Source organism: Rattus rattus, chromosome 5, assembly GCF_011064425.1.
Source record: "Rattus rattus isolate New Zealand chromosome 5, Rrattus_CSIRO_v1, whole genome shotgun sequence".
NCBI lineage: Eukaryota > Metazoa > Chordata > Mammalia > Rodentia > Muridae > Rattus > Rattus rattus.
The window spans coordinates 3,924,805-3,938,559 of record NC_046158.1 but is presented as its reverse complement, the minus strand read 5'-3'; the positions used below and the strand labels follow the sequence as shown (position 1 = coordinate 3,938,559).

The 13,755-nt window shown below is 46.0% G+C and overlaps 1 protein-coding gene across 1 annotated transcript in view; it reads left to right on the top strand.

The window, feature by feature from the left end:
* The first annotated feature begins 261 nt into the window (after positions 1-261).
* Positions 262-13,755, top strand: part of Abl1 (ABL proto-oncogene 1, non-receptor tyrosine kinase) — a 101,447-nt gene continuing 87,953 nt past the window's right edge. The window contains exon 1 of the mRNA XM_032902807.1: positions 262-1,899. Within this exon, the coding sequence (XP_032758698.1) occupies positions 1,764-1,899 (136 nt within the window). The 5' untranslated portion in view covers positions 262-1,763. The remainder of the gene's footprint in view (positions 1,900-13,755) is intronic.

Sequence of the window (13,755 nt, the reverse complement as noted above, 5' to 3'; positions counted from 1 at the left end):
ATCCGTAGTTTTCCCCTATCTCTGAATCTCCTGCGATCTTACTAAAGCGGTGAAGAAGTGCGCTGACCAGAGTCCACCGGCTTCCAGGAGGCGGGGCCGGCTCTCTGTAGCTATGGGAGCTGGAGGCTTGGGCCTCCGAGAGCAGCCTATGGGCGCCGGGACTACAAGTCCCAGTATTCCTCCTGGCAGCACCGCTCGCAGCTAGCTGTGGGCTCTCGCGCTCACTGGCCAATTGGACGGTGGTGAGGGACACACTGGTTATCGAAGACCAATGATAAAGCAGGTGGGGCGGGCGCTTCCTCATCGCTCACCTTGAGCTCTGAAAAGCTACCTTTAAAAGGTCGTGAGGAGCCGGGCTGTCGCAGGCAGTGAGGCTGGAAACCCGAAGGTGCGGCAGCGTGTAGGAGAGCGGCACCGGTGGCCTATTGGACTTCGCTCGGGAGATTCCGGCGTCGCTGGGGGCGGGACCGGGGGCGGGGCCTGGCCTCGTTGTGGCGCGGCTCGTAATCCATCATGGCGGCCTCGGGGGTTGGTGTCTATCCCTGAGAGGCGCCGGAGCTGGAACCCGGTGTCGGGTCCTGCGGCTGAGGAACCCTTCCGCGGCACACACCACCACTGGCTGGAGAAGCCGGGTTCTTCGGCAGAGCGGGGCATGAGACTGCTCGGCGGCGGCTGCAGAGTCTGGGGCCGGGGGAGGGGTCTCTAGGGTAGAGACCCCTCCGCTCGGGGCAGCTGAGGCGCGGGGCCTCCTCCCCTGTGACTGACTCCTGGTTCGGGACCGCGGGAGTCCATCGTCCCTCATAGCCCTGCTCTGGCTCTGGAACACCAGAGTGGTCTCAGTTTCTCCCTACCTGGGACACCCTGTTTCCTGAGAAGAAGCGTCGCCCCAGAGTAAGCCGCCCGCGCCCTATCTGGGGAAGTCTCTTTCTCACCCCCAGGTCGCCCTTCTCTCGATTTCAACCCAAGTTTGGCCACGGAGCCCCTTATTCAAATCATCTCCTTGCTGTCAAGAGATCTCCGGGGGTCCTCCCAGATTGCATCCGCCGGGCCTCCGATGTCCTGACTTCTTCCAATGTCACCTACAGCCCCATTGGTCTCAGTGCAGCCCAAAACTTTAATGCAAAGGAAAAGTCTGGATTGGTTTCACAGGCCTTTTAAAAAGCGGACTTAAAAGTTGCTGGTCATGCATTCCTTCTCGGCAGAGTGGAGAGCAAGCTCTCGTTGAAATCTGTGTGACCCGTGTCATTTTCCGGAGACCAGGGCAGGGAAGTGAGGGCGGCAGGAAATTTGTTACAAGATGGAGAGACAAAGATAGGGGATTGGTTGACTTCCAAAGGAAAGATTGCAGAGAATATAAAAGAAGCTCAATGTTTCCATCGCGCTAGGGAGTTGAAATGACTTTCAGTACTGCTGGCACTTTTTTGACTTCTCTGTGATTATTTTTATCTATAGTTTTACTCTTGCAAAGAAAGGGTTCCTCAGCTTGCAACATAGACTTAGATTCAAGAAACTTTGGGTAGCATTGTGGTTACATGACTTCAAACTAATTACCTTGGAAAATAATTCCGGACTCCTGTTTACATGTGTGAACCTCAAAACCAGCTTCCTTTGCTCCTGGAAGTTGTCTGTCTGTGATTGACCCAAGTTACTGACCCAAGTCGGTGGTGTGAAGTTCTGGGTATATACTGTTGCCTGCTAACCCCCACGGACCATTCTGGAAGATCTTGAACCCTCTTCTGGAAAGGGGCGCCTGTCGTTGCTTTATGGGGCAGCAGCCTGGAAAAGTTCTTGGGGACCAAAGAAGGCCTAGTTTGCCCGCCCTACATTTTATCAAAGGGGCAGGGAAGAGGGACTCATCGAGACATGGGGGCCCACACTGCAATGTCTTTGTGGAACACGGTGAGTGCTTTCCAGGTTTCAGATCATTGTTTTTCCTTAAACATCAAAGAAGTTTCTGTAACAAAACTTGTGTCAGTTCCTTGTATAAGAAAATTGTGAGTTCATTCAGTCTGAGTTGCTGGCTCTTGCCTGAGTCCACTTCTGGTTCACTGTTGACACAGGACAAGCCCTCTAACTGTTTGGGGGGCCAGCATTTCGTGGGGGAGGGGTTGATTTAAGTGACTCTGCAGCATCCACAGCTTCCTGTCTGCTCCCACTTTAGGCTGGGATTCTACAGCCTGTGCACGGATGTCTTTTATGGCTTTGTCTATGGAACGCTTGGATCATATCTTCAAAGCGGTTTGTGCACACAAAGGTTAAGAGCAGAACCTAGTCGACATGCTGTTTTTTGACCTTCTCAATAATGAGCTGCACTTGAAACTCTTTGGAGCTAAGTGGGAAAAGTGGAGTGTGGGGAAAAAAAGCAGTGTGCCTCCTGAACCGAGACCGGCTGCGTTGCTTTCTCTAAGGTACAGCCCCATCCTTGCTGATGGTGTTCGTCACCTCTTCTCCTTCTTTAGTTGTCTTTGCTGTTTCTTATGAACCTATTTGGTTCATAATGCTGACAGCACAAGTTGTGTTGTTGACTAATATTTAAAGGCTGGTTAGACTAATGTAGCAGACGCCAGCCAGGAGCCAGTTAGCTAGGGTCCTGGTTGTACTGATGTTTCTCAAACTTGATATTTAAATAGCAGTTGAGCACAGTAACCATACATAAGCAAATAGAGCTTATGCAAGGGTCTTATCTGCTTTCAAATTCAGTCATAAGTATTTAACATCAAGTGGTTGCTATAAACAGTGGCTGCTTTTGGGTGAGCTTATATTTGATAATTGAGGTTTTCTTTTTGTAAGGTTTATTTTGTTTTATATGTATGTGTGTTTTGCGTGTGTGTGTGTGTGTGTGTGTGTGTGTGTAGTAGCACGCACATGTCTGGTACTCATGAAGTCAGAAGAGGGTGTTGGATCCCTGGAACTGGAGTTACAAATAGTCAGAAGTGGGTTGGGGATTTAGCTCAATGGTAGAGCACTTGCCTAGCAAGCACAAGGCCCTGGGTTTGGTCCTCAGCTCCGGAAAAAAAAAAAAAAAAAGAGTCACAAACAAATAGTCAGAAGCCACTTGTGTGGATGCTGGGTTGAACCTGGGTCCTCTGTAAGAACAACATATGTTCTTAACTACAGAACTCTCTCTCCAGTACCTCATTTTGTTGATGATGCTAGTTTTTCCTTTTATCTATTTATTTTCTTTAACTTGTTAATTATTAAGACTTTTTTATGTGTATGTATTTTGTCTGCATGTAGGTCTGTGCACCACATGTGTGCAAGCGCTGCAGAGGCCAGAAGAGGGCACTAGAAACCCGGAGTTACAGGTGGTTGTTAGCTGCCATGTGGGTCGCTGGGAATCAAACCCTGGTCCTTTAGATGAGCATGAGCAACCAGTGCCCTTAATCAATAAGCCGTTTCTCTACCTCCTTTTCTTTTCTTTTAGTTATTTTTAATTATGTGTATGTGCAGGTATGTGCATGTGAGTGCAGGTGCCTATGGAGGCCAGAGACATCAGCTCCTCCCTGAGGCTGCAAGAGCAGTACGTGCTATTTCTTGACCTCTGAGCCATCTCTCTAGTGGGCACCTTGGTTTTTTCCTCTACTTCGAGTCAGTTCTTTTTAGCATTGTGTGAGGTGACAACAGTGTCAATTTGTTAAGCCCCTTCAGATTCACAACTGAGAACATTGTTCTCTGCTGAATCTGATGTAACTTTAGATAGTGAAAGTCCATGGAGTTCTGGCTAAACTTAAATACAGCTAGCTACCAGTGACCCAGGGAAGTCACAGCTAGGAATCCTGGCCTAGGTGTCTGTGATACTGTTCAGGGCTGAAGAGGAGAGACAGGGTCTTGTGTAGCTTAGGCAGCCCTCTAACTCAGTGTGTAGCAGAGACTGGCCCTGAACTGTCTGATCCTCTTGTCTCCCTCCCAAGTGTTGAAATTGTAGGTGCTTCCAACATGCCTTTGTCCTTTTGTGTATGTGTATAAAAGATAAACTTACTGTTATTGTTGTCGGGGGAATGTGTGTCTGGTGTGTGTGTGTGTGTGTGTGTGTGTGTGTGTGTGTGTGTATCTGGTGTAGGTAGGTCAGAGGACAGACGACTGTGGGAGTCTGTTGTCCCCTTCTACCTGTGCTTGGGTTCCGGGAACACTAGGTTTGTTAGATTTGTAATCCGAATGGTGACCGGAAGAGGTACTTCCTTGCCGCACACTTTTTGTGGAACCGCTTAAGTCTTGTTTTAAGATCAGTCATTTTCCTTACACTCTGAGGGTTCTTTATCTCAAAGACTGGATTTTAGTTCCAAACTGCTCTTCATCTTCCATAGACTGTTTTTTTCTAGAGTTTATTTATGTCCCAGGCCTAACACATGGTGTTGGGCCAGATGGGAGTTAGAAACCAAGGATAATGTGTGGTAGTGGGTTTTGTTGGTGGTAAGCGATGTGGTTGTAATGGCAGCAGTGATTGTGATGATGAGGAATTGTGTTTATGATGATGGTGGTGGTGGTGGTCATGCTGATGGTGGTAGTTGGTGATGAATTTTCAAGGGGTAGGGAAGCAGATGGTAACATTTGCCAGGATCATTCAGGGTGGAAAGGGTTTACTCATATGTAAGAGAGGGAAGAAATGGAATGGTTTTTTTTTTGTTTTGTTTTGTTTTTTTGTGTTCCATACATTCTTTTAACATTTTAATGGCTTGCCTAAGAAAATTCACTGTTAGGATTATTGAAACTACTCAGAAGTAAACTTTTCCTCAGTGTTTCCCTCAGAAAAGTAAACTTTTCTTCTACAAATGTTGTTGAGCACACATAGGCTAGGTAGTATTTTAATGAGAGAATTGAATGAAGCTCTCCCCCTCCTAGAACTTTTGTTTTAGAGACAGAGGCCATCCGGAACTCTAGCTCAGGAGATACAGATAGACTACATTGTAGCTCAGGAGATACCGATAGCTACATTGTAGCTGGTGCTGAGAGAAAGTAACAGTGCTATGTGATATGCTTGGGCTTTTTTTTTTTAAATCTTCTCAGGGTCTGGAGAGATGGCTCAGTAGCTAGGAGAGCTTATTGTTCTTCCAGAGGATGAGAATTCAGTTCCCAGCACCCACTCTGTGGCGCGCGTGCACACACACACACACACACACACACACACACACACACACACACACACACTTTAAAAAAAAACAATCTTGGGACTGAGGACTGAGGAGATAGCTAAATCAGTAAAGTTTGCCTTGCACGCAGTGAGGACCTAAGTTTGATGCCTAATACCATGTAAAAAGCCAGGTGGAATCACCTGTTTGTAATCCCAGCCTTGGAGGCAGAGACAAGAGGATCTCAGGAGCTTGCTGGCCAGAAGTCTCTCCTAATCAGTGAACCCCAAGTCCTACTTAGATGGAGGATGGGAGGAGGCGGCTCACACCTTTAACCCCAGCACTCAGGGGGCAGAGGCGGGTGGCTCTCCACAGATCTACAGAGTGAGCTCTAGGACAGCCAGGGCTACACAGAGAAACCCTGTCTCAAACAACAAAGACAGTGGCACTGAAAAGTGACGCCCAAGGTTGTCCTCCAGCCTCTACATGCCATGTGCCCTCCTGCACATGTGCCGCCCCCAACATAGACATATAAATAATTTTCCTTAAAATGGTTTTCTTTCCCTTTTTCTTTCATTTTTCTTTCTTAATTAATAATTAATTAATGCTTAGTGCCTGAGGAGGTCAGAAGAGGGCATTGGATGAGATCTCTTGGAAGTGGAATTATGAACAGTTATGAAGCACTGTGTGGTGCTGGGAGTCAGACTTGGCCCTCTGTGGGAACAAGTGCTCTTAGCCTCTGGGCTCTCTCTCCAGACTTCACGTCTTGTTTAATAAGAATCCCATTACATGGACTGAACAAGCCACGTCTGCTCATGAGGAGTTGGAGTGATTTTTCGGGAAGATTGTTTCTTCTTTTTCTCTGGATCCTGGGATTTCATACAACTAGCAATAATCTGGGGTGTCTTTTCCAGTGAGTATACTTCTGTTTCTTTCTTTTTTAATTTATTATGGCAAAATACTCATAAAAAGAACCAATTTAATTGTACAGTTGAGCGAAATTACCTATTCACAACACTGCCATTACTATTATGCATTCTAGAGCTTTTTTTTTTCTATCTTGAATATGGAACCACATACTCATTAAAGAATACCAGGGCCGGAAAAGATGCTCAGAGCATTTGGATTTGATTCCCAGCACCCACACTGTGGCCCCACTTTGTGGCTCACAGCCATCTGTAGCTCCAGTTCCCGGGTCCAGTACCTTTGTATAGTCTCTCAGAGCGCCAGGCATGTGATACAGACAGACACGCAGGAAGAGCAGCACACACGAAAGGGTTCCCATTCCCTCCTCTGTCGCTGTCCTTCTGTCTTCCTGAATTTGCCCATTTCATGTATCTCATAAAAGGTAGTGGTAAAACCCATACTTCTGTGCCTGGTGCGTTCCAGTTCGTCTAGGGTGGTCAAGGTCATCCCTGCCATAACAAGGATCAGGCTTTCCTTTAAACATTTGGTAGTATTTCATGGCACGAATGAATGAATATACTGTATTTTTAGTTCATGTAACTTGTACACAACTGTTGTTGTAAAAATATAAAAAAATAAAAAAAGGTATCATTTTCTTTTATCCTCACTAGGTCCGGCACCTCCGTGCCCCAAGACATCTGCTAGATATCTCAGAAACACATCCCAACTCCGCGGCGGCCCAGTGTCTCCTGCCGCCACACACTTTCCTACACTCACACCGTCACATAAAAGAACACACAACACAATAATCTTTGACCCAATTGGTAAGATATAATTGCCCACCTAAACATACAAAGCCCAGTACACATCCATCCCTTGAGAACATTAATAAGAACCTGTAAACACGCAGAGCAGAATCTTAACGTCACCTGCCATGGCTTCTCTCCCGTCTCTCTTCCTTTCTGTCCCAGTCTCTTCCTCTTCCTTCAATCTTCTGCCCATTCTTCCTCTCATCCAATGACAGGCCTCCTTCTATCCTGTACCTGCCCCTCACTTGTATTTTACAAATTCAATGGGGAGAAGGTTCTGGTGAAGTCACCTGAGTCCTGAGCATGTGACTAGGCTGCAGTCCTTGGGACAGTGGAATTAGCATCAAAATATAGATAACTCCAGGGCAAACCACAACACACAACTTTTAAAATTAGGTTATACTATGGATAAAGAGGTTGTGACTATTGGAGTCTATGGAGTCACTACCTCTGAAATGCTGAGCCCACTGTGCGGCCTCTCTTGCTAGCACCTTCCTACTGCTTGGAGAAACCTCAGCCTCCTGTAGAGGCTTACAGCATCCTGGAGTCCTCCCCTTGTAATGCCCCCTTGTCACCTTCGCTCTGTCCTGTTGTGTTCTGTTTATTTGTTTTTGAGACAGGTCTCATGGAGCCCAGTCCTTGGACTTCTGATCCTTTTGCCTCCATTTCCCTGATGCTGGGATTACAGATGTACACCATCATGCCTGGTTTATGCTGTGCTGGGGATGGAACCCAGGCTTCATGACTGCTAGGCGAACACTGCCACATGATCCACATTCCCAGTCTTTCTTGGGACCCTCATAATGTCTGTAGTGTATTCCTGATATTGAGAAGATGTGTGTTCATCCTGTCTCTTCCCCCTTCCCCTCCCTTCTAGTCTGTTCCTTCCTTCACCTTTACTAATCTTAAAAAGAGACAAACCAACACTTTCCCCCCATGTAGTCAGGATTTATTTTGAGATCTAAAAACATTAAGGCTAATTAAAGCAAAATTACTATTATTGCTTTAAAGGGCAAACAAACAAACAAACCAACCAACCACTTTTCCACTTTATATGAGTGCTTTGCCCGCATGTATGTCGGTGTACCATATGTGTGCAGTGCCTTTGGAGGCCAAAAGAGGGTGTCAGAGCCTCTGAGGCTGTCACATGGGTGCTTGGACCGAACTGGAGTCCTCTGAAAGAGCAGCCGGGGCCTGTAGCTGCTGAGCCACCTCTGCAGGGTCTGGCTGCGGTCTCTGAAATAATGCGTTCGTTAGCATACAAAGGGCATGTTTATGATGCTCTCCTGGTTCACGAACACCAGCATCTGCTGCTCCCTGACACATCATCTTTACTTTAATGTAGTCTTATTTATTTATTTATTTATTTATTTATTTATTTTATATTTTTTGGGGGAGTCTGCATGAAAAATAGTGTTTACCAAAAGGTCACAAGGAGATTTTGACACTTTACCTTATTTTTTACAGTTTGCCTAGAATGAGTTTTGATCTTTATTGGTGAAGGGTTTTGGGTGTTTTTTTTGTTTTTGTTTTTGTTTTTCTCCTTACATGTTGACCTCACACTTTCATTGGGAAGAGCCTTACCAGGGCTTGAGGGGTGGCTCAGTGGGCACAGCAGTTTGTGCTCAGTTGTGAGGACAAGAATCCATATACTCATCTGGCCTGTAAATGCCAGATAGGAATAGGAGTGCCTCCCGTGAGCCCGGCACTCGGGAGGCAGAGATAGGGCAGGCATCCCTGGGCCATGGCTAGCCAGACCAGCTGAGACCTGGAGTTCAGAGTTCAAGGGAGAGACCCTGCCTCAGTGCCTATAGCAGAGAGAGCCAAAGACACCTGGTGCCAACCTCTGACCTCTACATGCACACTGCACATGCAGAGAGCGTGCTTGCCTTGTGAGTCTGGTATCTGTGTTTGTAGGGCCGTCTGGGAACTCTGTGTTTTGTTAATTCACTACAGAGTTTGTCCCTTTATGCCATCTACAGTACCTGTGTATCCCCACAGCTTTAAAACAAATCTTGGTGTCTGATAGAATGAGGCATCCAGCCTTGTTCTACAGCGTTGGCTTGGCTTCCTCTTTTTTCTTTCTATACACATTTTAGAATCAGTTTTATTCATTTCCAGATCCAGTTAAAGGTACTCAGAGCTTTTCTCCGAGGGTTGCATTGCGTTTATTCATTACTTTGATCCCAGGTAGAAACAGAGACACACAGACTGGAGGAGGCCGCCCATGTGGAAAGCTCAGCGCCCTGCATGCTGTTGGCTCTCAGCTGCTCCTTCCATGCCCACCTTTTCCTGACCCTGGGCTTTTTAAAGCATCCCAGTTTTCTTTGCACTCAATCCTTGGTCTTGCTGATAAAATTCCCATTCCTACAGTTTCATGTGTCAAGAAATCTGGCCGGCCTGCCTGCCTTTCTTTCTCTCTCTCTCTCTCTCTCTCTCTCTCTCTCTCTCTCTTTCTTTTTTTTTGGCAGATTAGGTGTTGAGTACAAGTGGAGTGACAGTTTACTTTGTGTTGAGCACTGTGTGTGTCTGGTATAACAGCAGGGGACACAGGCATCAGCTAGTGATGGCTCTTTGTGACCAGCCTGGGAACTCCCATGGGTCCCCTGCTTGGGAAAGTAGTTATTGCCTCCACTGTGTGGGCTGTGGCCCTGAGGTAGGGTCATTGATAAGCAGAGCACACTCCCGCTTGGTTCAGCAGTGCCTTTATCTTGGTCTTTTGCTGACCACTGAGCCCTAGTGGCTTAGTCAGACAGCTCCCAGGTTTGCCCTGATTGGTAGCTCCTCTGACCTTGAAGAACTCTTTCCTGATCTTCCTGCCTCAACTGCCCAGTGCTGGCCTTGCAGGGGAGCCGCTGCTCACAGAATGCTCTTTAAGGATGAGTGAGGACTTTTGAGAATGTCTGTAACAGTGAAATGAGAGGGATTGTTATTTAATGAAAGACTTTGTATTGTAATGTTTTGTGGTGTTTGGTTTTGGTTGGACTTTGGGTATTCTAACTCTCTGGTGATTAGTTATGTGATGTGAAACAAATATATCCTATTTATGGTCTTCTTTTTTTTGTTTTAAAGATTTATTTATTTATTACATGAGTACACTGAGCTGTCTTCAGACACACTGGAAGAGGGCATCAGATCCCTTTACAGATGGTTGTGAGCCACCATGTGGTTGCTGGGATTTGAACTCAGGACCTCTGGAAGAGCAGTCAGTGCTCTTAACCACTAAGCCATCTCTCCAGCCCTATGCTCTTCTGATGTCTAATTTCATGTGCTTACCAAAATTTATAACTGTAAGATCATGATTTGTAATTAAAAAGATTATATTGTTTTACAAGATTTATGGCAGTTTGAAATTTTATTTTAAAACTAAATTGAACTGTTTTGAATAGTTTTTGACTGTTTTGAATAGTTTATAAGGTACAGAATACAGTACAAATGTGTATTCCAAAGTGCTTGTTTCTACCTCTATCACCAGCCTTTTGTCCCACTTCTCTGCAAAACTATCTCTGTAGTTCTTTTAAAAAATGTCGTTTATTGTATGTGTGCACACGTTGGCCTCTACTGTAGCACACGTGTGGAGATGAGAGAACAGCCTATGAGAGTTGGCCCTCTTCTCTCTGTTATTCGGGTTCCAAGTCCAGGCAGCAAGCAGTTACCTCTGAGCCCACCTTCCTTATTTATTTATATTTAAACTTTTCGTTCATTTTTATTTTACGTGTGGGGTTGTTTTGCTTGTATCCTTGTGCACTACGTGTGTGCAGTACTGATGGAGGCCAGCAGAGGGCATCAGATTCCCTGGAACTGGAGTTACATCATGTGGGTGCTGGTTCCTGAATCCAGGCTCTCTGAAAGAGCAGTCAGTGCTTTAACTGCTCAGCTCTCTGTTCATTCAGCTCCTGTTTTCCTTTTTCTAATGGCTTCTTGTATCCCATCACTTTTCTGCACACCATGTTGCAAGTATAACCTTACATGTAATGTTTCACAGCTGTGCACTGCATCTGTGGGAGACAGTGCGGGAAGGGGGTGTGCTGGACTAAGGAGCAGTGCCTATATGTCTATAGCAGTGGGTGGCCAGCTGATGCCCGGGTAGATACTAATGTAGAGATGCTTGCTGTACTGCTAGATACTGTCCTCAGATTTTCATCCATGAAAGTTCTTGTTTAGACTCCAGCACCACGGGGACAGGGAGGTGGAAGTAGGGGGTGGGGTACAGGCAGGGGCTGGAGTCTGTTGCCAAAGCTTGTGTACTCTAAGTCATTGGGCAGGAGATAGTGTCTGATGTGCATTTAGCCAGCAGCTCCCTCTCTGGGCACCTTACAGGCCTCTGCATGGCAGATGTTTGAGCAGGAGCCTGTGCTTCTGGTTGTCTTTGCCTCTCTGCTGTCTCACATTCCTTACTCCAAGGAGTTCCCCATGTCTAGGTCCAGGGTACCCTGGATGGACCCTCAACCCTGGCTGTCCTCTCAGAGGATCCTCTCAGAGCTAGGAAGACTTGCCTTTAGATTCTATGCCAGGGGCTGGCTTAGTTTGGACAGAGACTCAGGTTTCTCCCAATTTGTGTTTTAAAGCGAAGAGACTCTAGTGTCAAAGCTGCTTGCACAGGGAAGGGCTGTTGCAGTGAGAGGTGCTCTGGCAAAGGCCTGCAAGTCTTCTCTTGTTTCTGAACACTCCAGGGGAATCTGGCTTAGCCAGCAGGGGAATCCCTTCACCCTGGGAATGGCTCTGGCTAGAGTGAGCCTGCATCCTACATTGATCAAGTCTGTTTCTTTGTGTTGAGGTTAGCCAGGCTCAGATGGAACGGGAACTCTGGGAAGGGTACGGAAGGGTGGATGGGCAGTGTCCAGTTGCTGAGTCCACTCCTTCTGGACTCGGTACACGCCTTCTGAAGCCATTGACTTTAGTTCACCTAACCGTTCACCAGATTCCAGAAAGGCAGCACATGCTGGCTAATCGGCTTCTTCTCACAAGTGATCAAATGATGCAGATAGACTAGCAATATACACGAATTGCTATTTATAAAAAAATCAATGTCCTTCATATGTATAAACACATAAGCATAAATATACTCATAATATTATTTTTTTTTCTTTTTCTTTTTCTTTTTTCTTTTTTTCGGAGCTGGGGACCGAACCCAGGGCCTTGCGCTTGCTAGGCAAGCGCTCTACCACTGAGCTAAATCCCCAACCCCTCATAATATTATTTACATTTATACTGGTCTCATTCTCAGTTGTTTTCATGCCACAGTCACACATTTCTGTTTTGGAAAGGTGACAAGTTCTATTTCATGTAGCTACGCTTAGCTGTCTTTACCCCACTGTCCTAGCTATACCCCAGCCTGTAGAGTTGTCCTTTTGTTAAAGGTTATATGTTACTGACTCTGCCTTTTTAAATTAAAGTTTTCTTTATTTTTGAGACTTTCATACAAGTATACTGTGAAACATTAAATCCCTGACCACATTTCTCTGGCCTCTAAGATCGTTCTGTAATGTGTTACTGGTATAAATATTCTGTTTCTCAAAACCATTAGCGTGAAAGTCACCAGACCCAGCATGCTCACCATTTGTCCGTCCCTTCCTTCCTTCCTTCCTTCCTTCCTTCCTTCCTTCCTTCCTTCCTTCCTTCCTTTCTTTCCCACCATATGTCTTAGTTTTCTTTCTATTGTAGTGAAAAACACCATGACTAAAAGCAGCTTATAGAGGAAAAAATTATTTTATTTTATTTTTTAAATCTTACAGATTGTAGTTCATCATGCAGGGAAGTCAGGCTGGAACTTGGAGGCAGGAGCTGATGCAGAGACCATGGAGGAGTGCTGCTTGCTTCCCATGGCTTGCTCAGCCTGCTTTCTTATGGAACCCAGAACCAACCTAGGGATGTGGTCTATGGTAATCTGTGCCCTTCCACATTGAATCATCAATTAAGAAAATGTGCCACAGGCCTTCCCACAAGTCACACTTGGGGGGCACTTTCTTAATTAGGTTCCCTCTTCCACAATGTCTCTGGCCTGTGTCACGTTCACAAAAAGCTAGACAGAACACCACGTCTCTGGCTGGTCTGGAACTCTGTGTAAACCAGACTGGCCTCAAACTCAGAGATCTGAGTGCTCAGTGCTGGGGTTAAATTCGTGCACTACTTGAAGTGCACCTTTACCCACTGAGCATCTCACCAGCCCTAATTTTTGTATATATGTACATCCATCTGTTTGTCTATCTATCTGTCTGTCTGTCTATCTATCTATCTATCATCTATTGATCATCTATCAATCTGTCATCTATCTTATCAACTATCTATCATCTATACATCATTCTTTGAAAGTACAATAATATAATACAATATTTAATTGTGTTTAAATATTTAAAATACAATAACATTTTATTCTATTTTGAGACAGGGTTTCTCTATGTAGCCTTGGCTGTCCTAAAATTAATTTACCAGTAGACAGTGAATTTGCTGTTCAGAGTCTGTAGATGGCCCAAGAAAATGTGTCTGTGGACCAACACCATTTCAGTTCTCCATAGCTAAAGTCCTAATCAGTGGGCTTGTACAGAATTCAGGGTTTCTGCACCCCAGGAGCTGCTCTGTCACTTGGCAGGTGCTGCTGTGTCTCCCTCCCTGCCATGGGGAAGCTAGATCGTGAAGTCTGGCATCCTCTGAACTCCTACTGGCCACCTAGGAGCAGAGTGAGTGACTGCAGACTCTAGGGACATGAGTCAGTGAGTGGGGCACATCTGTGCTGCATTTCTTTGCCAGGTGGCAGGGAACGAGGCAAGGTGGGGTCTGTGGCTCTATCCACATGGAATGCGGAGGAAGAGAGAAGCTGTGACATTGGTGAGCCTGAGACCAGATTGTGTGCTTGTGGTGACTCAGGGTTGTTTATAACCCTGCAGGTTATGGATGGGCCCGAGGTGACATGGCAGTTGCTCCTCCTGGAAACTTGACAGAGATAGCTTTGCCTTGTAGACCCTGCTGGGGAGGGC